Here is a 20,782-nt window from a genome sequence, read left to right as displayed (position 1 = left end):
CTCTCTCCATACCAAATCTAGACAGCTTAGACCGCAGCATAGCCTCCTCTACTCCCACCGCCCTGCACGGTACCCAATATCTTCCTTGCGAAGTCCTTTGCAATGTATGGGATATCGCGAATCGTATCGCCGTGGGGCAGCAGATCCCAGCCGCGAGCGCCATAGCGATTGTAGTTGAGCCAGGAGCCAAAGATGAGGTACGAGGCTATGGCGAGGAAGAAGCTAAATATTGTCAGAGCAGAGCAGAAAGGTTTGGGAGGGGGATGTAAGCTCACATGATGAAGAACCACCCAAAGAAGCCCCAATGCGATCCTCCATCTGGCGTAGGCGCATCCTCACACGCATGTTGTGTTCGCCACTCCAGTCTCAGCGTCTTAACTTTCTTATCCTTGTCCGCAGTCTCCAGCTGGTATCCACAGAAGCGTAAACTTCGGTCGCTGTCTTCACACTGGCCCTTGCCTTCATTCTCCCTCCTCCTCAGCTTCTCCTCTTTCTTCTCATCCCCATCCTTTTTGCCGTCTTTATCGCCATCCTTGGGCTTGTCTTCATTGTCCCCCTTATCCTTCTCATCGCCCTCAAGTCCCGTCCTCTCCTTATCACACACAAATTCAATGATGGCCCGCTGATCTATGCCATTCTTCTTATCATCAAACGGAGATCGGCCACCATGGAACTCGGCCCTCAGCCCTTCCCTCCCTGCATCTGAGTTGCTCTTCGAATTCCGCAGCAACTCAAATTTCGCCTCAAGCTCGCGACCCGTCTGCGTTTTATACGTTCCAGCGATATCAATCGGGGTAATAGTGGAGTTGTTGTCCATCGACAAGTCGATGTTTTCCCGAATAGCGCAGACTCTTGAGCCTTGGTGGCATTCGGTTGCTGCACTTCCACCTTTCTGCCATTTCAAAGAGTTGCAGATATCGAGGGTGAAGTTGTATTTGTAGAGCATCTCGTGCTCTATGTCTTCTTCTTGCCAGTGCACTACGTGCGGGCCGCCTAGCTTCTCAAAATGGAACTGCACCTTCTGCGCTACGATGTCCTTGCAATCGAATCCCCATGCGAAGTGTGAGAGAAGTGATGATACAGCGAGGAGAGGGACGAGCGACGCCCGCGATCGTGAGCGTCCCATGGCGGCGGATGTGTCGAGTGAGGCGGAGAGGCGGGTTGAAAGCTAGGGTTGCCACTAGTGAATGGGATGCAGCCTTTCAGGTTCAGGATGGCACGAGTGCGGTCCAGTGGTAGCAAGATGTCGCGTGGACTTCCGTGGAAGCGTGTAAGTTGGTCGCCCATGACGCCGTCCAAGCCTTCGCTTAGTCAGGCGGAGCGACGCGGAGTTATGACCCATACAGCAGCTGCGACCTCACATCCTCGCAATGAACCTATGATAGACTCCTACCACGGCAGCGAGAGTACGCGAATATCTTCACGAATACTTCTAATTTCTGTTAGCTTCTAGTTGCCTCACGTGCGAAAGCTATTGTTCTCTGGCGCCGGCGCGCCTCACCACGGCAACTCTTCGGACAAGCTCCCTCAACGCAGAGTCAGCGCATATGAAGCATTTTAACGCTCCATCTAGCAATAACCCTTTTCAATGACACACCATATACTCTTATTGTTTGTGGCTTTATATCTTTTCGTCCACTTCAACGGGCCGACCGGACACGAGTCAATCACGCGTAGCTAAAAATAGACGTAGAAATGGACTGATTCACCCAAACCCAGTATTTTGTTCTATTCGCTAACGTCTATCTAACCTTGTCTAATTCTAGTACGAACGCCATACCCCACCTCTAAGAGAACGCCAAAACAACAAGCAATGTAGGTTTTGCAGAAATAGAAGCTTCTGATGAAATCAGGCATAAGATAAGCGAAAACGAGCGACTAAGGTCCAACATTACCTCGTGCCGAGCCGTGTCCATCACGCGGTGAACAGTCAGCTAGCCTAGACTATGCGTGACTAGCAGGTGTGATCAGGGACATGGGGAGAAGAGAACCAAGAAAACAAGTGCAATCCAGACCGACAAACACCCTACCCGATGCCGTAAATGCAAGGTTGACCAAAGAAGGAATTGATAACCGCACATTCAAACGCAAAACCCACCAACCATGTAAATGCATACCAAGGCGTAAAGCGACCGACAATGCAGAAAGAAGAAAAGACTGCTCCAAAACCCAAGACCTGATTCGAAAGCGAGCGTAATATCGTTACCTGTAGGAGACAGGAGAGAGAGAGAATAGGTGTTTCAACGCCAGAAAATGCAATGCATACCATCCATGCAATAGTGTGTCGGCCATGAAGAGAAATCTAGGGGACGTGCAGAAAATCCAGAAAGGGTGATCAAAAGAAGAGTCATGCCTTCCACCTCGCCGTTTAGTATGCGTTTTGGAGTGAGAATCGATGAACGCCACCTTCGTAATACAGCTGATATAAGAAATGTGGCAACTGCCTATTTGCTCTGACCGCCACTCTGCTGCTGACCCGACCCGCGCGCATTGGCTGGCATCGGGTACGGGAACGGCGCATAGGGGAGCTGGTAGGATGGATTGCTGGATCCAGAGCTAGCACCAGCAGTAGAGGTGTTGCCTGGGGAGGAAGATGAGGATGACATGGTCGTGGCTGTTGTTGTTCTAGATTCGACTTCTGGTTGTGAAGACGAACGCCTGGGTTGTTCGTAGGGAGTTGAGGAGCGGTGACTTCGTGGAGGCTGCGAGGTCGAGTCGCGGTGCCGGTGACCTAGAGAACGGCCTTGTCGTATTGTTGACTCTGGACTTGGAGCACGTGAAGACGGGGAACCAGTGATGATTATCACAGGCGTTGAGATTGGTTGTTCAGCGGGAGCTTGAGGGGTTTCCGTAAAGTCCTGAGGAGTTGCAGAAGATTCGGTGGGTTGTCTGACTTCTGGTGTAGCGTGGCTGCTAGGAAGCTTTGGGGAGTTTGATGGGCTGGAGGTTTTTGAATGACGGTTGCTCATACACGAGATACCGAGAGGCTGATGTTTCTAGTTCAACTCTAGTAGGTCAGAAGAGTCTGGTGATGATGTCGGTTCCTGTCAGGTCGATGTTCCAAGAGTTAGTTGGAGAGATAAAGAAGAGATGATTTGGATTGTTGGTTTTGGTGATGATATCAGGAACTGAGTCCCACCAGGTCTTATATCTTCGAAGACGTCCCAGCGGCCCCCGACCGTCAAGCCTCGATGTCCCCGATCCAAGACTACCAAGGGTTGCTAATAGAAGCGTGGAGTCTGAATAGAGGAATTGTCGATGTTCTAAGCTGGTCCAGGATCGCATAATCGTGATATGATGGCTTGGTCCGCACGCCCTGGGAGGTCAGAGCGTTCTTCTTCTTCTAGAAGGTAGATCCAAGCGTCATGAAGGTCGTTGCTACAACGAATAGTATTTGTTGGTGAGACGGTGTCCGGTCAGTGGGTGACGGTGAGACCGTAGAGGGTCCGGTAGCCGGGTTCAAGGTGTGCGGAAAGAACCTTTTTTAGACTTGTGGCGTCCGGCCCACGTTCTGCTCCAAGAGATCCGAACGCACGGGTAGAGTATGCGGCGGGATGCTGTAGGGCTGTTGCTGTCGTCAGATGCTTATTCTGAGCCGCATGCACGATGACCAGTATGGGGTCTCTTGAACGACGGATTGGCCAAACGACGCGCCAATTTCGTCTTATCCGTCACGGGAGGAATGCGGTACTCTGCGGGCTGATACAGCTCTTTTCGTACAGTCGAGGGCCGTGACAGACTTCCCGTTGTCCATAATATATATCCTCCATCCTACTTCTGGTTTGTTCTCGCTTGCCATCGTAGTGGAAAGAATGTTGATTTCCTACACTGTGGTAAGCATGTCAAATACATGAGCAAGAAACGGCAACACCCGTATATTCGACGCGGAATGTATTCGCGACTAGTGGCGCCCAGGCGTTCTCCTCTATCGTGAAGTTGAGCGTGCATCTCGTTAACTACGTCCGAGCTTAGTGTAATCAACTAAAACGTTCTATTGAGGGAAACTGCTGGCGCAAATCGGGATCCCACCGAGAATCCATCTATTGGACAAAAGTGTAGCATTTGCAATGACCACGTAGCGTGTGAGAGCGAATCAGACCACCAATAGTCGCTAATATTAGTTGTCTTAACACGAGGTGTAGTCACGGCCAGAGCGCGTTACTCATCAGCGCTCGCCAAAGTTCCGCCTTGGCCTTCCTTGCAGCCGCTCCGTTATAATACTGCAAACCATCTATTAGGTATGCTATGAAGTCATCGCTAACACACAAAAAGGCGGGTACCGATTTAGATGTCCAATAGAATGCAGTACAGTATCTAGCGTCGAAGTCGGAGAGTTTGTCAGCTGTCGCAATTGTCAGTGTCCTCGCTTAGTGACTGATCCGACCAGGGTATTTTCTTGTATGGATTACCCAGGTAATCGCTTCTCCAGAAGATTGCCTAATCCAAGGATACATTGCTGAAGTTACTCGAAAAGTTACTGGAATCTCACATCGTGCAATACGGGACAGCCGACGGGGAGAGCCTCCCGGACGTAGTCGTATAAGCCTGCCGATGACGTCGTCATCTATACAAAATCTAACCCTCGCTTTAGCGCGTGGTAGTGTTCATGCTTAATCCCATTGTGGTTGTTAGTAAATTCGAACGCGGATAGATCAAACCGTCGAATAAGAGTGGGGTCTAGAGCGGCAGAAGAAAGTACCCAAATGAGCCCTTTGAGAAGAAATTAATACTAATTAACGGACTTTGCGTCCACCCACCCTGACAGACCGGCTTACGATGCTTACACAACCTGTTGTAAAGCATCTTTGGCTAGTCAATGGTGATCTCGGCGATACTTTGGCTTATCAGATATGTTCAGTGGCTTATTTGATGGTGCAAAATCGACCGCGATGCGGAACCAACGTTATAGTTCACGTTAAACAACAAAATTAGCAATCACTGCAGGCGGGGAAAGTATACGCAACGATTGAAAAGAGAGGATGCCCCCAAACGCTCCGAGTAACCTCGAGTAGAGCGTCCATCACTTCCAACATAACATTCCTCACACCCCGCCCTGTGAAGATGGCTACCAAATATCGCGCTGCGTTGATGCTCGGCCCGGGTAAGCAGTTGGAGGTGACATCTATTGAAGCTGCTCAGCCGGGACTCGGAGAGGTCCGCATCAAGAATTTTGCAGTCGCTCTCCAACCTCTGGACACGAAGATGCTCATTGCCGGTTACGGTACTGCCACGCAGTTCAAGTATCCGGCTGTCCTCGGCACCAGTGGTGCAGGTACAATCGACGCCTTGGGCCAAGATGTTACTGGGCTCAAGGTGGGCGACAGAGTAGTTTTCGACACGAAGGCTTATGTCCAGGTCGATCAGAACCGCCGGATGGGCACTTGGCAGCAACTGGTCATCTGCGATGCTAAAACTGTGGCAAAGGTATGCCTCTGTCAAACCATCGATGCAACATGGAGGACTGGCTAACATACGTAAAGATTGGTGATGTGGCTTTTGAACAAGCTGTCTTGGTAGACTTTCCGTTGCAGACAGCAGTCGCAGCACTTCACGTCTTCCTCGGGATGGGAAAGCTAAATAGCGGCAAAGAAGACGGAAAGGTTCTGATTTGGGGCGCTGGAGGAGCTGTTGGCTCATATGCAGTGCAATATGCGAAACAGGTACAATTATACGACTCTACTCTCAATCATGATTAGAACGTCCAGGATTAACACTCACCAGGTTGGACATGAGGTCGTCGTTACAGCCTCGCCCAGAGATATCGACCGTCAGAAGAGGCTTGGAGCATCTGAGGTAGTCGATTATAAAGCGACTGATGTCGTTGAACAACTTCGCACCCTCGGACCGTACAAGTACCTCTTCACAGCTAGCGGTGATCAAGCCTCGCAGAAGGCGTTGGTAAGCTTACTCGCGCCGAAAGGGGGCAAATTTGCCAGCGTGTTGCCAGCTGCTGTGGAGCTGCCTTCAAATGTGGAGATAATTTACACGGCCTTCTCCCAAGCTGCGCAAAAGGATGAATATAGTGACTGGAGAGACTGGTGGTATCAAGACTACCTGCCCGAGGTGCTCGCAAAGGGTAGTCTGGAACCCTCGAAGTTCACCAAGGTCGAGGGCGGTCTCTCGGCCTTGCAGCAAGCAAGCCAAGATGTCTTCGACGGAAAATTTAGAGGCAAGGTTGTGGTTGATCCCCAGGAGTGAGTTCAGCGGAGTTCGCTTCATAATTCCCAAGAAAGAAGTATAGTAGGCATGGATTTTAGCTTACGTATTCTTGAACGGTTAATGAGACGAAAAGGACCCCCAGTTCTCTCACTAAATCCATGTATTGCAACGTCACTTCTCGGCCGCTGCAAGCTGCAAGCTGGAGGTGACCGTCAGCGTTGTTCTCAGGTAGGAGATGGCGAACGCCACCGCCTCTCGATGAAAGAGGCAAGCTGCACGAACAAACGTCTGACGTAAGTCGTAATGCCCATTGTGAGAGTCTGCTGATGCGAAATTTGGAGCACCAGAGGCAAGCCAGAGGCGACGACGATTGCTGATGATCGTAATGCGGTGAGCAAAGTTGAGCTTGGTAATCAGCAGCTTCTCCGACGCGAGTTGACTCAGACATGACGCGAAGATCGCGTCTACACGTAGTCACGGGAGAAGACGATGTGCGTCGCAGATAATGTCGAATACCGCTCTCCGGCACGAAAACTTTTCTAATACAGAGCATCATGTAGCTGAGGATTCTTACCTAAAGTAAAGTCGAGGCTAGTCTTTGTGCCATTGCGATCGCGTTCGACGGTCAGATTCCCGATTACTGACGTATGAGATAGAGCAGTGAAGGTAGATGGTGTGACGCAAGAACAGCTCTGATAGCCTGAGACCCTCCCTCTTAATTCTCGTCAACGTCAACAACCCAATACTCAGCTCGAACGATTTGTCAACAACCATCAACATTTCTGCCAAGTTATTAGATATTGTGATTGGAGGCCACAAGGCCAACCTCCTCAGCACCTCAAATTCCCACATCCCACGACTTGTTCTCCATGCATGCCTGCACTAACCTTTCAGACATCTCTGAAGACTCCTGGCAGCACTCCCGCGAGGCCCTCTAAAGTCGCGACCGGCGAAGGAGGAAGTTGAGTCCGCGTTCAAGAATAGTGGAGAGAACGACCCAAATAGCGTTTCCGGTGGTCTCAAGCGCGATAGAGCGCTCGACAACGTGTATATGTTCAACCAAACCAGATATCTGGCCATGGACACCCGGGGGCAATTCGATGGCATGGAATGCGTTTGCTAGTAGGAGTGATTCCGTTGCCTTTAAAGTCGTGTTTCTTAGACGGTATTGGCTTTATGCGTGTTAGTGCGCTGCCTGTTAAATGCGAATGTGTGGTCATTCTAGTTTGAGTCGAATGCAAGCTCCTGCAGTCTTTTTCGTAGATGTCATTCTAACCGAGTGTCCTCTCTGTGCAAATCTCAGGACAATCAGTCTCATGCACTTGGTGCTTTCTCCTTCTCCAACAAGCCCATGACGACCTCTACGACCCTTCGAAACCCCTCCATCTCTTCCTCAACCGTCCCTCCCATACCCGCACTTGCAAAGCTTGTCGAATTGCCCACATATACTGGTTTTCCCGCCTTGCGCGCGAGTACCTTCGATAAGCGGGTCGTAAAGTCGAGCGTTCCGCCGTGCGTATAGAGGGGGGTGCTCAAGGTCTCATTTGGTGAAGCTCTCTACACAGCAATGTCAGCTCAATCTAGAAATCTCGCGTAGGATATAGTCCTTACATTTGGCATAGCATACACGAAAGAGCCCAGCGGTGCGGAAGAAGCCGAGTCGGGCGTGGCGGTGGTGAGGAAGAGTACCAGGTTCGGGCCGTTGTTGGTAAGCTGGAGATGGATGTTCGTATGCGGTGCCTTTGGTAGCGGGAAGGAGACTTCGATAGGCGCGTGCGACGCGTCGCCGTTTGTCATTGTAGCAGCCATTGCGTGGGATTCAGTGTCTGTTCTGTTAGATGCTGATGTTAGGGAAGCATGGTGGGGCAAGTTCGCGAAGCTTAGTCGGCCTTATTTCGGAGATCAGACACCATCAACCTCATACTGTTGCAACCTTCCAAAATTCTTCTCCATAACAATTTGGAGATTTATAGCAGCCAAGAAAAACACCGAATCTCGGGTTACATCTCGACGTCTGGCTTTCCTGGCTGTAGACCATCACAGTGAAAGAGCAAGGGAGACTCAGCCAGACGACTACGACGTTCATATGGACGAAACCGCGAAAGAGTGGGAAGGTGATTTTGATCCAATGGCGGATCCCGAGGAGCAGAAACACCTTCTGTCGGTCTTAGACTCCTTCCGGTGAGCTTACACGTGCTTCTGTCACCCTGGGCCAGGTACTGACCTACCAGTTCATATCGCCGCCTAGCGCACTTCAATGGGACCCATGTTCGTCGACAGGCGTTCTATTCACTACCCCAAGAGCACTGGATGCTTCTCTCGAAGCCGCCGTTCTCCATACTTGACACATTTTCCAACCTCGACGACCTCATCGATAGCAATGCTGAGTTGGCTGAAGCTATTTTCATAGCCGGCTTCAAGGCTTTCCTGGCGCCTACGGTCGATAGCGAATGGGTAGCTTCTATTGTCCCCGAGAAGTATACCCATAACGAGTATCATATCTACTCGACTGTGATGGACCACTTGAAAGTTCAAACCTCACAGACCGACATGGAGAAAGCGCGGAGTTGTGTGAATCAATTTTACCGTGAGTGGAGTGCCGAGGGGGTTGTCGAGCGATCGAAGTGCTTTGATCCTGTTGTAGCAGCTTTAGAGGACGAGTACCGTTCGCGGACAAAACTAGCCCCTAATCTGGACAGATCTGAACTCAAGGTCTTGGTCCCAGGGGCAGGCCTCGGGCGTCTGGTCTATGACGTTTGTCGTGCCGGATTCAGTGTTGAAGGGAACGAAATCTCATACCATCAGCTCATGGCCAGCGCACTTATACTAAATCACACACAAAATGTCGGGCAGTTCAAGATTGCACCCTTTGCTCTCAGCTGTTCAAATCACATCAGCCGCTCCGACCAGTTTCAGACATTCCAAGTCCCAGATGTTCACCCCGGCTCTGCGCTCTCCAGTGTAGGGAAGTCGAAAATACCGGGTCACGAACGTATGAGCATGTCAACCGGCGATTTCTGCGTTCTTTACAGTCAAGCTGAGTACAGCGAAGTGTTTGACGCCGTAGCAACAGTCTTCTTTGTTGATACAGCGCCAAACATCATTCGATACATCGAATCCGTACGCAATTGTCTCAAGCCGGGCGGGATATGGATCAACCTTGGACCCCTACTCTGGCATCATACATCACGCAAAGAAAGTGAAAGTGACGATAGTGAGGAAAAGGACCTGAAAAGAGCCAAGGTAGCTGATGCAGGGATTGGTGACCCAGGCTCAGTCGAGCTGACGAATGAAGAGGTACTGGCGCTTGTGCAACACTTCGGTTTCACGATGGAGGAGCAGGAGTGTAAGACCTACGAGACAGGTTATATCTCTAACCCACGCAGCATGCTTCAGAATACTTACCGACCGTCGTTCTGGATAGCGAGAAAGAAGTGACAACAGAGCAGCTATTTCCAGAAATATTTCAATATTACAAAGCTCTTTGATCAATGACCGCTGTTTGCTGCCTCTGATCATGCTACCCAATCAGATTGGGATGCAAACAAACCAGGAAACAGAAACGTTTTAAATTGTTCTGCACGTGTACACAGCGGGATTCGATGAATTCGCTTTTCGACCAGTCGGCTTTCAGAGAGCGAGCACAATGTGAGAACCACGAGAAGTCATGTCCATATTCATTGCACGGCGACCATGCCATAACTGAGAAACGCCTGCAAGTCTCATTCTGTAGTTGGATACTGCAATGGATGATCAAGGCTTTCATGTCCTTGTTGCCGAGCAGGATTATGGTCTACACAACAGAGTCTCATATATCACAAAATAGTACCTGAATCTCCACCCGCATTCAAGTATATCAAGGCAATCACAGGTACCACAAAGTATGAGTCGACATTCCTAGGAATCTTTAAAGATCTCGTCGAGATGTTTCAACGACGCGAAGCATCCTCATATGATCGACTGTCGAATGGCAGGACTTTGCGCCATGTAGGCAATCCCAATGATATCCTTACTAATTGGTTTTACCGAGCTCCAACACATTAGTGACCTTGTCAGCGCACTCAAATTCGCAGTGTGGTTTGAAAGTAACTATCAAGGCCGAACCGAGATCGTAAATCTTGTTCCAACTGCTGTGGTTGAGCAAAGACATCTAGTAAATGAGCTGGCATACACGCTCCTTATCTCCATTAGGAAAAATCAGTTTGCGGCTTACGATCCGAGGTTGCTAGATACACTTACAAGAAGAAACAGACGAGGAATACTATACCGAGAGAATTCGCGAGGAGCAACGAGAAGATGGGGAAGATCAACGAGGGCCATCAAGACGCCCATTCAACCGAACGGACCCCAGCATCGATTATGTGAAAACCGGTTGCTTGCTTTCACACCGGACGCGCAATACCTAATGGCGCCCCTGAGCTAGAGGCATCATAAGCTACCGAGGTATCACCCTGGCCCTACTTCACGGAAAAGTCGAGCTATCCTTGCATATCATCTGAGTTCGGTCGTAGCGCACTAGGATCGGGAACAAAAGCGGTAGTGAGAGTCGTTGTGAGGCGTACATTCATCCGGAAAGAGAACACAGATCCCTGCTTCACCTCGGTTGTTTCCCGCGTTTCACAGGGATTTTCACGAAGCGAGCATTTTGACAGGAGCATCATTGGATTGGTAGACTGCGCAGGATGCTGGAGTGTTTCCACCTGCAAATGGTTGGTCGAGGCAGGCTCATCACAACGTTTTTAGATCAACTTACGAACCCTAGCACTTGGTTACTCCCTGTTTCCCCATTACTTTTTAGATTACGTTTTGAACCTACTACGGTGGGGCTACCATTTATGATGCCGAAGCTGCTGAAGAATGATGCTGTCCCTCGGCGTCGTGAACATATAAACATGTAAACATCAAACCCTCCTCGAAAGCTACCGACTTTCATCAATCGCTCCATTCTACTCAAGATGCATATCTCCACTTCGTTCGTTTTTGGCGTAGCTGCCTTCTCTGCGGCCGTCAACGCGGTGCTCACCCGCGTCAATGACTTCGGATCGAATCCGACGAACCTTCAGATGAACATCAATGTCCCAGCAAAATTGGCCGATAAACCTGCTATCATTCTGGCCGTATGTTACCACATTGTAGCAAAGAGTTAATAGCGTCATTGATAAATAGTAGTTGCACCTCTGCGCCGGTACAGGCGAATTGTACGCCCTATTGACAAAGTACAACGCCCTCTCAGAAGAGAAAGGATTCATCACTATCTTCCCTTCCTCCAAGAAAGACCTCAATTGCTGGGAAGTCAACACCGCAAAGGGCCTCTCGCGCGATGCAGGCGGCGATAACCAAGGCCTCGTCAACATGATCAAGTACACCATCCAGAAGTACAACGCCGACCCGACTAAAGTCTTCGTTACGGGAAGCAGCTCAGGCTGCATGATGACCAACGTCCTTATGGCCACCTACCCCGATGTCTTCGCCGCAAGCACATGCTACTCCGGCGTAGCAGCAGGCTGTCTTGCAGGTAGCCCCGGCGCCAGTCCCATAAGCTCAGACCCCAGATGCGCCAATGGTCAAATTATCAAAACACAGGCGGAGTGGGTAGCACAAGCTAAAGCTATGTATCCTGGTTACAACGGCCCTTACCCACGTATGCTGACGTGGCACGGTACTGCGGACTTGCTTGTCAAACCACCGAACCTAGGCGAGCAGTTGAAGCAGTGGTCAGGCATGCATGGCGTGGAGTTCAGCAAGAATGTTACGAATACCCCTCAGAGTGGGTATACGCAGATTGTTTATGGAGACGGGTCCAAGCTTATGGGGTATATTGCGGAAGGGGTCGGACATACGGTGCCTGTGCATGAGGCAGAAGATTTGAAATGGTTTGGGCTTTGAGCTACTATGTTGTTTACCTCCACGGTTATTATGAGATTTGTCTTGGGGATGTATATGCTTTGTTGTATGTATATAGCTCTGCATGTTTTACGTCATGCAAAGTCAAATAGGCTGTATCACCGCTACGTCCACTCATCTCGACGATCAAAACATGATCTTGCTATTGTAGCCATTCCGAACCAAGTTTTCGAATGCTAGCATTTTCACGCATGAAGATATCTCGCTCGATCTGGTGCCCAATTCCCTTTCAGTGAAGATCATGTCATATATTCTTAGATGAACTGGTAATGGCTCTAGCGTACCTCGCCTTATCGACTTTGTTTGTCATTTGGTATCATGCAAATCATTAGGTCTGATTCTCGAACATGTCAAAGTAGATAACGATGTAGCAGCAACACTGGGAAATAGCCTGAACGTAACAACGAACACATCCTAGGCTGGCCGCTTTCGGCGGAGGGGATGTATAATGACTGGCATACTCAATCCACCTCGTCTCCTGTATCTTCGTGTACTTCCTCAGCGAATGTCGTTTCTTGCTGCTGAGGTTGATTTTGAACTTCCATAGCAATGGTCATATCTCTTCTACCATCTCCGTACATGGCTTCGTCTTCTATCTGCATCTGTAAGAGGATCGCTTCCATCCTGGGCGACATGACCTCGTTGATAAAGGCCTGGAGACCATCTTGAAAGCGATCATACTGTGCGTCAAGTTCTGGCACCAATTATTCAAGAAGGTTGAGAAGAAATGAATCTTCTTCTTGAATCCGCCTAGTCTTTTTGTCAGAATATCGAGGGGTTGGTGACAAAGCTGGGTCCGGCTCGTCGGTATGTTCAATGCGTTCGATGGTGCAGCATGTATGCCGTATCTCTAATCCAGAGAACACAAGGAGACGTATAAACTCAGTCACAATCCACTTGTGTCCTGGAGATTCTATCGCTTTCTCAACACACCAAATCATGGCATCACGCCTCGTAAAACTGTCTCGCATTGGCGGGATGACAAAGCCTTTAAATCGAGATTGATGATGATACTGGGATCGCTGGTGCTGGAGATCTTTCCAGAAGTTATGTAGAAATCCGCAACCCGACGTGCTGCATCTACAGGCGCAGTCGTCCAGGCAGGTGTCGGCGAAGAAAGTAGAGACCCCCGATGATCTAAAGCTGTTGTTGTGTGCCAAGTATCTCGTCATGCAGCCCGAGGTCCACCCAATACAATGAATTGCAGCCATCTTGGATCCCGGCCATTGCTCGTAAACGCTAGCACCTTTCGATAAGAACCATTGAAGGGTGGCTATCAGCTCAGTCAGCCCTGCCCAGTTCGCTTGTGTGCTTAGAAAAAGTAGAGGCGATATCGAGCTTTGGCATGCGCACGTAAAGTCGCTCGCTGTGATATCTTGAAAGCCAGCATTGAACAAAGTATCGAGGGTATGTTGGCGGGGAAAGGACACTTCGAAATTCCAATAGTAGATACTTTTGCGCGATGGCCTAAGCGAAGGATGCACGTCAACGCCCTGTTGGGTCAGATAATATAGCACACAGCTCGCATGAGCATCCAGTAGCTTGCCCTCTCTTCCTAGACACGGGCGACAATCGAGGTGAGTAATTGCAAGTTGCTGCAACCCATTTCTTTGTTCAATCATAGATGCTAGGATCATGGAGCTGATATCCGAGCTCTTATGGAAGTACGATGAAAACTCGCAGGCTGTTTCAAAGGCATACTCGAGATCATCTCCTACGTGTTCAATCTCGTCTTCTCTTACCAATTGCCTTGCATCTAGCCAGAACTTGATAATCTTTGGTTCAGGAGAGTCGATGGCGCTTTCCAGGAGTGTTGTGTTAGTGGTTCCTGAGCCTTGTTCGAAAGCATTTGGAAGTATCCTCAACCCGCTCTAGAGAAGAATTCTGCAACCATTCTCCCAACCTTTGTTAGTTGCTAATATGAACAAAGCCAAGTTTGCGTCTGAAACCATAAATCCGTCCACACAGTCTCTTTCGATTACTTTGCGGAGGCCTTCCTCTGACCTCAGTAGCACCATCTCTATTCCTTCGGTAGAGCAAATCACAGGGTCAGGAAATGTTTGATACTCGTTCAGCGCCCAGAACAGAAAAAAGTCGGTATAGTTTTCGTAATGAATCTGAAAGGAAAGTTGAGATCCATGTTCAAGCAGTTTTGCAGCAAGAAGGGTCCAGCCAGTGTGGTTCATCGACCTTCCGTCGTCAAGAAGATGATCTGCACAGGTGCTAATAACAGTTAGTATTTGAGTGCCCATTCTCGAGGCATGACTAACTATCCGTTATTATCACTTTCTTGTATCTCTGCTGAGAAGTGTTGCAGAAGCCGCAAAATCAAGGATTGAATCTGTGATCTCCACCGCTCACTCATACGTGGGATCTTGCTGCAGATATACTGGCTTATCTTTAGCTACACTCTTCGGGGCTAGAAAAGCTCATTTCAACACTTACATGGAGTAGAGTCATCCCGTTCGACAGGCGATCGTGCGGGGAAGCCTTTCTAGCTTGGAACAAGTCAAGCAGACCCTGCGCGGCCATTTCCCGAATCATTGGGTTAAAAGTCCCATCAAAGCTCGTTATCTCCTTTACAAAGCTGAATGCAGGAGAGTTTTCAGGGACTATGCGATAACATACCAGGCTTAGCCGAAGTGAGAAGTACCCTGCTTGGTGCGAAAGGGCTGCCGAAATATGTACACCCATTCCCAGAAAACGGCTCCCTACTGAAATGCCCAAGTATACATTAGTAACTCCTTGCTCTGTGATCGCTAATGGACAATTCTCTTCATGTATCAGCTTTCGTGTTCGGGATAAGATATTGGCCACTGTAAGTAGTTGCTCTCTTCGAGTCGGCCTCGGCATTGGCAACGCCTAGAGTTCGTTACCAGATCTCTGGTTTGTCGTAGGGCAGGCCATCGGACCTGGGAAGGAATGTATGCGGATTTTGAGCTCTGACCGAAGACTCTACTAGGTGAGATGGTCGATATTGCTTCCTGAAAGACATGAATAAAGGAAGTAGGTTATGCACGGGATACATACTACATGGTCAAGCTCATCCAAACACTGTGGCATCATTCTAGGCTGTGGTGAGTCGTAGGCAAGGTAATTTACACCGCCACGAAGATGGTTCACACCCAACCTTAAGGAGTCAAAATGCCGATGGGTGGTCAAGAAACAAGTTTGTATCATCTGGGTTTGGAAAGCAAGCTGGAGGCTGATGTGATCGAAGGTGCTCTGTTGTTTATCAAGGATCGACTGGCTCATGGACTGGCTCGCGCGGGATCCCTGACTAATTTGCGCGTGCATACGGTCAAAGTTCAAGCGTTGTTGATCCCTTCAAATTCTAACGAACCTTCTGATATATTCTCTCTCTCAGCTGAAGTGCATGAAGAGCAACCTGCCAAGTTTGCAGTATGTCACTCACCATACCTCTCAGGTATAGTACATCTGATTCCTTAAAGAGGAAGATAAGTCTCGTTGCTAACCTTCCCATGCCGATGCGAAGCTTGGACTTATTCGAGGTTGAACATGACCCTAGTTTATTCTTGATAGTCTCCATGGCATTTGCGCACGCGATGACGCTGTCTCGAGCCGCTGTTACAAGCACGGGACCGCGGAGTCGGTCGATGCATGCTTCAAGAGCTTCAAGGACATCCGAGAGCTGATTCAATCCCGTGCGGAGATTTTCGGCCTTCTCCCTGGCATCTTTGACGTTGTTTGTGTACCACACAAGCCGCTCGCAGATCTGAATAGAAAGAGAAACGATACCAACAGCGGTGCCCGCTATCTCCGCCATAGGGCACGCATCCGCAAGGGGTAGAGCGTAGTGATACAAAGGAAGAGATGAGGTTTTGATAAAAGCACAGGGCTAATTTCGACGCGAAGTGTGCACATGTCGCAGTCATGGTGCACTGGTATTGGCCAGCGTTCGCAGCCTGGTTGCGTCTGCCATGGCGTTTGCAGTTACCGGTGAGCGATTCTGAGCGAATGATCGAAGCATTCGTGACAGCGTGGCGTTGAATGCCGGTGAACAATGCCTTAGCGAGTCAAGGTAGTTGTAACAAACATGTAGAGTAAAGAATTGAACCCACGGATGAGCTGGGAGCAAGCCAGACGGGCATACAACGGAAAAGGGCGAGTGATGGAGGATGGTTCACTAAAGGCACGCTTTAACGTGTTCCTTATCGATAAGACGGCTTATCCTGGCATCAATGGCTCGCCGTAATCAACACCACCAAACCACCACGAACATGTGAAGCAACGCGCCACAACCCAGCTCTCCGCAAACGATGTACCACCTGTTCAAGTCGATATACCTTCACGCAACAAGTAAAGAAGGTAGACCTCCACTTTCCACACCTCGTTCCTAGATCGAACAGCGTCCGAGTTGCCTTGCGCTCGCTTTCCTAAGCTAACACCCTCACCCCAGAGTACTCGGTCCTCCTTCTCGGCCTCGACAACGCCGGCAAAACCACGCTCCTCGAACAAATAAAAGGCACCTATACGCCCTCTCACCCGAACCTGAAAACCGTCCCCACCGTCGGCCAAAACGTAGCTACAATCGCCCTACCACCACCGAACCCTCCAATCTACCTCAAGATATGGGACGTGGGCGGTCAGCATAGTCTGCGCGGACTATGGCAGAGCTACTACAGCAGCTGCCACGCCATCGTCTTCGTGATAGACAGTAGCGATGTCGGGAACGCGACACTCGCCGACCTCTCTGCCCTCGACGCGGCTCACAACGAAGATATTGGACGGCTAGATGAATGCAAACTGGTATTGGAGAGCGTGCTGGCAAATGAGGATGCGAGTGGGGTGCCGATATTGATATTGGCAAATAAGCAGGACAGAGAAGATTGCGTCGAGGTCGTGCGGATCAAGGAGGGGTTTGTGAGGCGGGTATTCGAGGGGGAGAAGGGGGGAAATGTCAGGGACAGCAGGGTGTTACCTTGCAGCGCGCTGACAGGGACGGGTGTACAAGAGGCCGTAGAGTGGTTGTGTAGTAGGATGGCATTCAACAAAGAGGCGAGGCCGCCAGTTATGCGGTAGCTGGAGGGTGGATGAGCAGATGGTACACAGAGATGAATATACCCCATGTTTGAGCGCCCACACGAGAATCGCCACAAAAGACCTGTACCATTTTCCTCCGTTACAAAAAGAGATATGCCTTGCCGCATGCAGGCTAGAGCAAGAGGCAAAAACACACAACAGCGGGCATTCGCTAGTAATCACGCACCTAACTACTAATCCGCCGGTACACTGCTTGTAGATTCAAGTTCGCGGTATACGGCAAATGCCGTGTTGCTACTAAAACTTTGTCCGGAGATACTGAAGCGATGCTATGTGATACTGAGCATAGAGTTCATCTCGTGAAGGGTGGCTTCTAGTGTTTTAAACATCTAGGGTGCTAAACTTCTCGAGACACGACATGATATCCTCGCTGTCGTCTTCTGGCATGATACATCAAGAGGAATCTTAGGACTATCGTTGGCATATGCGACGTATGTCCATTTAGCCTAATGTAGCCAAGGGACAAACAGCGGGCTACCTATGAGCTTGGTTTAAGAGAAACGACTTTAGTACTGAGTCTCGGGAAACATGTGACTTACACCACCGCGCCCATAAAGCTCAACTATGATCCCAATTTTGGTGTTGTACTGCTTCTTTGTTGATCACGACGAGCCACTCCAGGCATTAGCATGGGTGTAGGAAGACACTGATTGGCCTTTAGGTAACTTATTAGATGGTCATGAGTATGTTCTTATAATCCCAGTCCGGCGACGCTCCCGACGTAGGGCACAGTAATTCAGCTGCTGGATATCGACATGGCCGTATTTGCTCCATTGGCAGATTATCAATAGAAACGTGCATGGTAGCGAGGTATATCAATGTGCAGGCCTTGACATTGCTGTGCTGGTTTACATTATCCTGCATCAACTGGCAGGAATTAGACGCATACCAAGGACAGGTAGGATCCATATGCATATACAACCTTGAAAATAGGACATGATGACCATTACTGCCTCTCACATGGTGTTAGCAACGGGGAATGGTTTTGGTATAATTGAATTCGCTTTCGTCATATGTAGGTGTTCAGTTCACAGCACACTTTATCTGCAAATTCCAATTCCAATTCCAAACTCTACTCTCTACTCGGACGCCATGGCATGTGGGTGTGAAAGCCGCACTGCTCGCAGAACCTTTCAAAATTGTACAAACTCACCAAAGCACGTTATAACTAGTACTTAGATGATACACTGCAGTCAACCAAACGGCCCAAACTGCACGGGGTACAAACAAGTGACTCTGGGCACCTCAATGGTCAGGGTACCCGGCAACGTGTGCCCGAAGTGCTAAGCAAGGAGACCACTGGTATACATTCCTAAACTCGCAATGTCAGGTCGTCTCTAACGTAATCGGCAGCTTGGACAATGTATTGCGGAACATGAACCAACTCAACGACATTATGAAAAGACTCTTAGCGCGGATATAGTGATAGTCATTCCAATGAAATTGACATGTGTGACCTACCCGATGACATACACGTGTTGAATGACTTGATGATCATCCCTAGTCAGCTAGCGTGACACGCACAGACCTCCGATAGATAGATAAATACGCACTGTCACCCGGATTGCTTTTGAGAACTATCTTCGAACTCATCATGTCGAACGAGAATAGCCCAGACATCCATGTCTACCAGCATTACTGTCCTCCTGGTGTCAAGCGAGTTCTTGCCTCCGGCGCTAGCGCGTTTATTGGGGAGGTTGATGACTCTACAGTCTTCAAATATCCGCTTGCTCCAGGTCAGGACATGGTCCGCCTAGAGATAGAGGGAAAGCTCCTTAGTATTATCGGACCACACGAGCGAATTATCGGACTAAAAGGTATCTCAGAGGAAGGGCTTTACCTTGAACGCGCCACAAATGGAACCGTTGCCCAACGGATTGAGTCAGAGGAGACTATTCCGATGGAGCAGCGGCTGGCGTGGTGCCGGGAGGCTGCTGAGGCAGTTGCGCAGGTCCACGTTCACAATATCGTACACTGCGACATTCAGCCAACCAATCTTCTCCTCGACGATCATCTGCATCTTAAGCTCTCCGATTTCCAGGGAAAGCAACTGTCAAAATCAGGCATGGTGCTTCTCGATGGATGGAGCAGTGAACCTTGCAGATTTTACTGTCCCCGAAATGACCCTGATGACGCAAACGTTAAGACAGACCTGTTCGCCTTAGGATGTACGATTTACTACATCATGACCAGTCATGCCGTCTTCCCGGACATCATTGACGGCGAGGATGATTGGCAGGAGACAATAGAACGCCGGTTCAGGAGCATGCAATTCCCCCAAGACCAACATGTGTGCGACGCAATCACATTGAAGTGTTGGAAAATGGAATATGAGACTGCAGAAGACATTGTGCGCGACTTAAAGAGCCTCGAAGGTGCCTAAACTCCTGACGTCAACCGGTGAAAGACGGGCAAAATCGTGGATATAACAACTTGGTATTCAGTTCGCAATGGGCATTGCACCTAAGGCCCGGTCAAGAACCTGCCTGATCTGTGGGAAGAATACATACACGGCCCAAGAGAGAATAAGTGCAAGTGCTGCTACGATTTCGTTAGCATGGCGATCCAATATAGCCCTCCGGGTTCCCAAGCATGTCATATGCTATCCCAGGTTATTATCCTCATCTGCTTCCTGAAATGAATCCAAAGTTGGCGCATGGCGCCCTCCGTTGTGCAGCTAAGGACGATGCGCGGGGATCCCATACGTGTGTAGCATCAGTGCCAGGGAGTCCGGGAGAGGGACTGCCATCAACAACGTTGTGTCCAGGAAGAGATAGATCGCGCGGGTTCTCGGATTTGCGGTAGATGTTTACGATCGAGGTAGCTGAAAGTACACGAGGGCGAGGGCGGGGTGCGCGTAAGGTCGCGGGCGCTTAGTGCCGCGTTGAGCGCGTTGTCCAGTACCGACGCTTGCGCAGCGGGGCGACGCACCTACTCTGCATATTTTGACTGGCAGCGCGCACGCTTCATGGCTGCAGGCGGTGTTGAGGCAGGCTGAAAGAAGACCGTGATGATGGTGACCCGGCGGCGCGGCATGTGATGAGCGCTGGCACGTGCTCAGATCGATGTTGCAAGGTCAACCCGTCTCGTAATTCCCCGCCATCGACGATAAATAGATCCCTCGACTTCTCAACGAAAAGTGTTGCCTGGGACTTTGATCAAACCCGTCAGTGAGGCTACCCTAAGGAACGATGGCGAATATTGGCAGCTGCGCGCCCCTGGGCTTCGTTGGGGCTGTTTCCGCCAGCGTTCCATGTACGCACCGTCGTCGACCTTCAACACATCGACCGATTGTTGATGCAGGCCAGCTCGAGGAGTGTTTCATGGCGAACAATTGCGTGTCCACTGTCGTCGGACGACCGTTGTGCTCGTTCCCATGTGTTTGTTGTGCGTCTGACTCTACCACGACGGTCAATATGGACCGAGTCTGCGATACTTTCTTTGCCCGCTTCCGGAAATCTCAATTTTCTCGGCATCAAACACCTATTATTTCTCAGCTTCGTTCTATGCCAGCTTCATCTTTCATCAGCCTTGTCTCTTCTCACTCTCGCCCTTATCTTTATCATCCTACCGACAAACAATTGCGGCGTCCTGCGAGAGTGCAGGAAAATTATTTCAACCCCTAATTTCTATATTAACAGTATACTTCGCGCCA

The 20,782-nt window shown here is 49.7% G+C and overlaps 11 protein-coding genes across 11 annotated transcripts; 5 read left to right on the top strand and 6 right to left on the bottom strand.

Moving 5' to 3' along the window:
* Positions 1-26: 26 nt before the first annotated feature.
* On the bottom strand, positions 27-1,126 carry K460DRAFT_289990 (autophagy protein-like protein Atg27; the record flags this gene model as incomplete). The annotated part of the gene is made up of 2 exons (XM_040929164.1): positions 27-222; positions 276-1,126. 2 exons carry the CDS (start codon positions 1,124-1,126, stop codon positions 27-29), a joined length of 1,047 nt encoding a protein of 348 aa, XP_040786969.1.
* Positions 1,127-2,444: 1,318 nt separating this feature from the next.
* K460DRAFT_397508 (uncharacterized protein) lies at positions 2,445-3,044 on the bottom strand (the record flags this gene model as incomplete). The annotated part of the gene is made up of 1 exon (XM_040936160.1): positions 2,445-3,044. The coding sequence occupies exon 1, from the start codon at positions 2,967-2,969 to the stop codon at positions 2,445-2,447; it is 525 nt and encodes a 174-aa protein (XP_040786968.1). The 5' UTR covers positions 2,970-3,044.
* Positions 3,045-5,007: 1,963 nt separating this feature from the next.
* On the top strand, positions 5,008-6,334 carry K460DRAFT_388237 (oxidoreductase domain-containing protein). Its single transcript, XM_040935679.1, has 3 exons — positions 5,008-5,424; positions 5,481-5,660; positions 5,722-6,334. Exons 1-3 carry the CDS (start codon positions 5,062-5,064, stop codon positions 6,196-6,198), a joined length of 1,020 nt encoding a protein of 339 aa, XP_040786967.1. The 5' UTR covers positions 5,008-5,061; the 3' UTR covers positions 6,199-6,334.
* Positions 6,324-7,369, bottom strand: K460DRAFT_163673 (uncharacterized protein). The gene is made up of 3 exons (XM_040926902.1): positions 7,047-7,369; positions 6,734-6,941; positions 6,324-6,358 (listed from the first exon to the last, which is right to left on the bottom strand). The coding sequence occupies exons 1-2, from the start codon at positions 7,264-7,266 to the stop codon at positions 6,751-6,753; spliced, it is 411 nt and encodes a 136-aa protein (XP_040786966.1). The 5' UTR covers positions 7,267-7,369; the 3' UTR covers positions 6,324-6,358; positions 6,734-6,750.
* Positions 7,370-7,473: 104 nt separating this feature from the next.
* K460DRAFT_290061 (uncharacterized protein) lies at positions 7,474-7,968 on the bottom strand (the record flags this gene model as incomplete). The annotated part of the gene is made up of 2 exons (XM_040929169.1): positions 7,474-7,716; positions 7,771-7,968. The coding sequence occupies 2 exons, from the start codon at positions 7,966-7,968 to the stop codon at positions 7,474-7,476; spliced, it is 441 nt and encodes a 146-aa protein (XP_040786965.1).
* Positions 7,969-8,103: 135 nt separating this feature from the next.
* On the top strand, positions 8,104-9,991 carry K460DRAFT_419319 (methyltransferas-like protein). The gene is made up of 2 exons (XM_040938000.1): positions 8,104-8,340; positions 8,391-9,991. The coding sequence occupies exons 1-2, from the start codon at positions 8,246-8,248 to the stop codon at positions 9,595-9,597; spliced, it is 1,302 nt and encodes a 433-aa protein (XP_040786964.1). The 5' UTR covers positions 8,104-8,245; the 3' UTR covers positions 9,598-9,991.
* A 1,123-nt stretch (positions 9,992-11,114) lies between these two features.
* Positions 11,115-12,045, top strand: K460DRAFT_291239 (carbohydrate esterase family 1 protein; the record flags this gene model as incomplete). The annotated part of the gene is made up of 2 exons (XM_040929263.1): positions 11,115-11,276; positions 11,329-12,045. 2 exons carry the CDS (start codon positions 11,115-11,117, stop codon positions 12,043-12,045), a joined length of 879 nt encoding a protein of 292 aa, XP_040786963.1.
* Positions 12,046-13,817: 1,772 nt separating this feature from the next.
* On the bottom strand, positions 13,818-15,179 carry K460DRAFT_163621 (uncharacterized protein). The gene is made up of 4 exons (XM_040926901.1): positions 15,094-15,179; positions 14,509-15,047; positions 14,334-14,452; positions 13,818-14,286 (listed from the first exon to the last, which is right to left on the bottom strand). The coding sequence occupies exons 2-4, from the start codon at positions 14,914-14,916 to the stop codon at positions 13,935-13,937; spliced, it is 879 nt and encodes a 292-aa protein (XP_040786962.1). The 5' UTR covers positions 14,917-15,047; positions 15,094-15,179; the 3' UTR covers positions 13,818-13,934.
* A 117-nt stretch (positions 15,180-15,296) lies between these two features.
* K460DRAFT_369266 (uncharacterized protein) lies at positions 15,297-16,180 on the bottom strand. The gene has a single exon (XM_040933927.1). The coding sequence runs from the start codon at positions 15,848-15,850 to the stop codon at positions 15,398-15,400; it is 453 nt and encodes a 150-aa protein (XP_040786961.1). The 5' UTR covers positions 15,851-16,180; the 3' UTR covers positions 15,297-15,397.
* A 106-nt stretch (positions 16,181-16,286) lies between these two features.
* Positions 16,287-17,312, top strand: K460DRAFT_369265 (ADP-ribosylation factor 6). The gene is made up of 2 exons (XM_040933926.1): positions 16,287-16,392; positions 16,484-17,312. The coding sequence occupies exons 1-2, from the start codon at positions 16,344-16,346 to the stop codon at positions 17,104-17,106; spliced, it is 672 nt and encodes a 223-aa protein (XP_040786960.1). The 5' UTR covers positions 16,287-16,343; the 3' UTR covers positions 17,107-17,312.
* Positions 17,313-18,721: 1,409 nt separating this feature from the next.
* On the top strand, positions 18,722-19,510 carry K460DRAFT_379352 (kinase-like protein; the record flags this gene model as incomplete). Its single annotated transcript, XM_040935159.1, has 1 exon — positions 18,722-19,510. One exon carries the CDS (start codon positions 18,722-18,724, stop codon positions 19,508-19,510), a length of 789 nt encoding a protein of 262 aa, XP_040786959.1.
* Positions 19,511-20,782: the final 1,272 nt, after the last annotated feature.

The sequence above is a fragment of the Cucurbitaria berberidis genome, assembly GCF_010015615.1.
Source record: "Cucurbitaria berberidis CBS 394.84 unplaced genomic scaffold K460scaffold_4, whole genome shotgun sequence".
Lineage (NCBI taxonomy): Eukaryota > Fungi > Ascomycota > Dothideomycetes > Pleosporales > Cucurbitariaceae > Cucurbitaria > Cucurbitaria berberidis.
The sequence above is the reverse complement of the archived record's forward strand: the minus strand, read 5'-3'. Positions and strand labels throughout refer to the sequence as shown.

Excerpts from the sequence above, each read along its gene's own strand:
- K460DRAFT_163621 (XM_040926901.1), bottom strand. The coding sequence starts at position 14,916 with ATGCCGAGGCCGACTCGAAGAGAGCAACTACTTACAGTGGCCAATATC. Across the intron at positions 14,453-14,508 it reads ACGGGATGACTCTACTCCAT|TATATCTGCAGCAAGATCCC; the intron begins GTAAGTGTTGAA and ends AAGATAAGCCAG. Across the intron at positions 14,287-14,333 it reads GAAAGTGATAATAACGGATA|CACCTGTGCAGATCATCTTC; the intron begins GTTAGTCATGCC and ends AACTGTTATTAG.
- K460DRAFT_369265 (XM_040933926.1), top strand. The coding sequence starts at position 16,344 with ATGTACCACCTGTTCAAGTCGATATACCTTCACGCAACAAGTAAAGAA. Across the intron at positions 16,393-16,483 it reads TCACGCAACAAGTAAAGAAG|AGTACTCGGTCCTCCTTCTC; the intron begins GTAGACCTCCAC and ends CCCTCACCCCAG.
- K460DRAFT_388237 (XM_040935679.1), top strand. The coding sequence starts at position 5,062 with ATGGCTACCAAATATCGCGCTGCGTTGATGCTCGGCCCGGGTAAGCAG. Across the intron at positions 5,425-5,480 it reads ATGCTAAAACTGTGGCAAAG|ATTGGTGATGTGGCTTTTGA; the intron begins GTATGCCTCTGT and ends ACATACGTAAAG. Across the intron at positions 5,661-5,721 it reads CAGTGCAATATGCGAAACAG|GTTGGACATGAGGTCGTCGT; the intron begins GTACAATTATAC and ends AACACTCACCAG.
- K460DRAFT_163673 (XM_040926902.1), bottom strand. The coding sequence starts at position 7,266 with ATGCCATCGAATTGCCCCCGGGTGTCCATGGCCAGATATCTGGTTTGG. Across the intron at positions 6,942-7,046 it reads TCTTCAGAGATGTCTGAAAG|AAATGTTGATGGTTGTTGAC; the intron begins GTTAGTGCAGGC and ends ATAACTTGGCAG.
- K460DRAFT_369266 (XM_040933927.1), bottom strand. The coding sequence starts at position 15,850 with ATGGCGGAGATAGCGGGCACCGCTGTTGGTATCGTTTCTCTTTCTATT.
- K460DRAFT_419319 (XM_040938000.1), top strand. The coding sequence starts at position 8,246 with ATGGACGAAACCGCGAAAGAGTGGGAAGGTGATTTTGATCCAATGGCG. Across the intron at positions 8,341-8,390 it reads TCGGTCTTAGACTCCTTCCG|TTCATATCGCCGCCTAGCGC; the intron begins GTGAGCTTACAC and ends CTGACCTACCAG.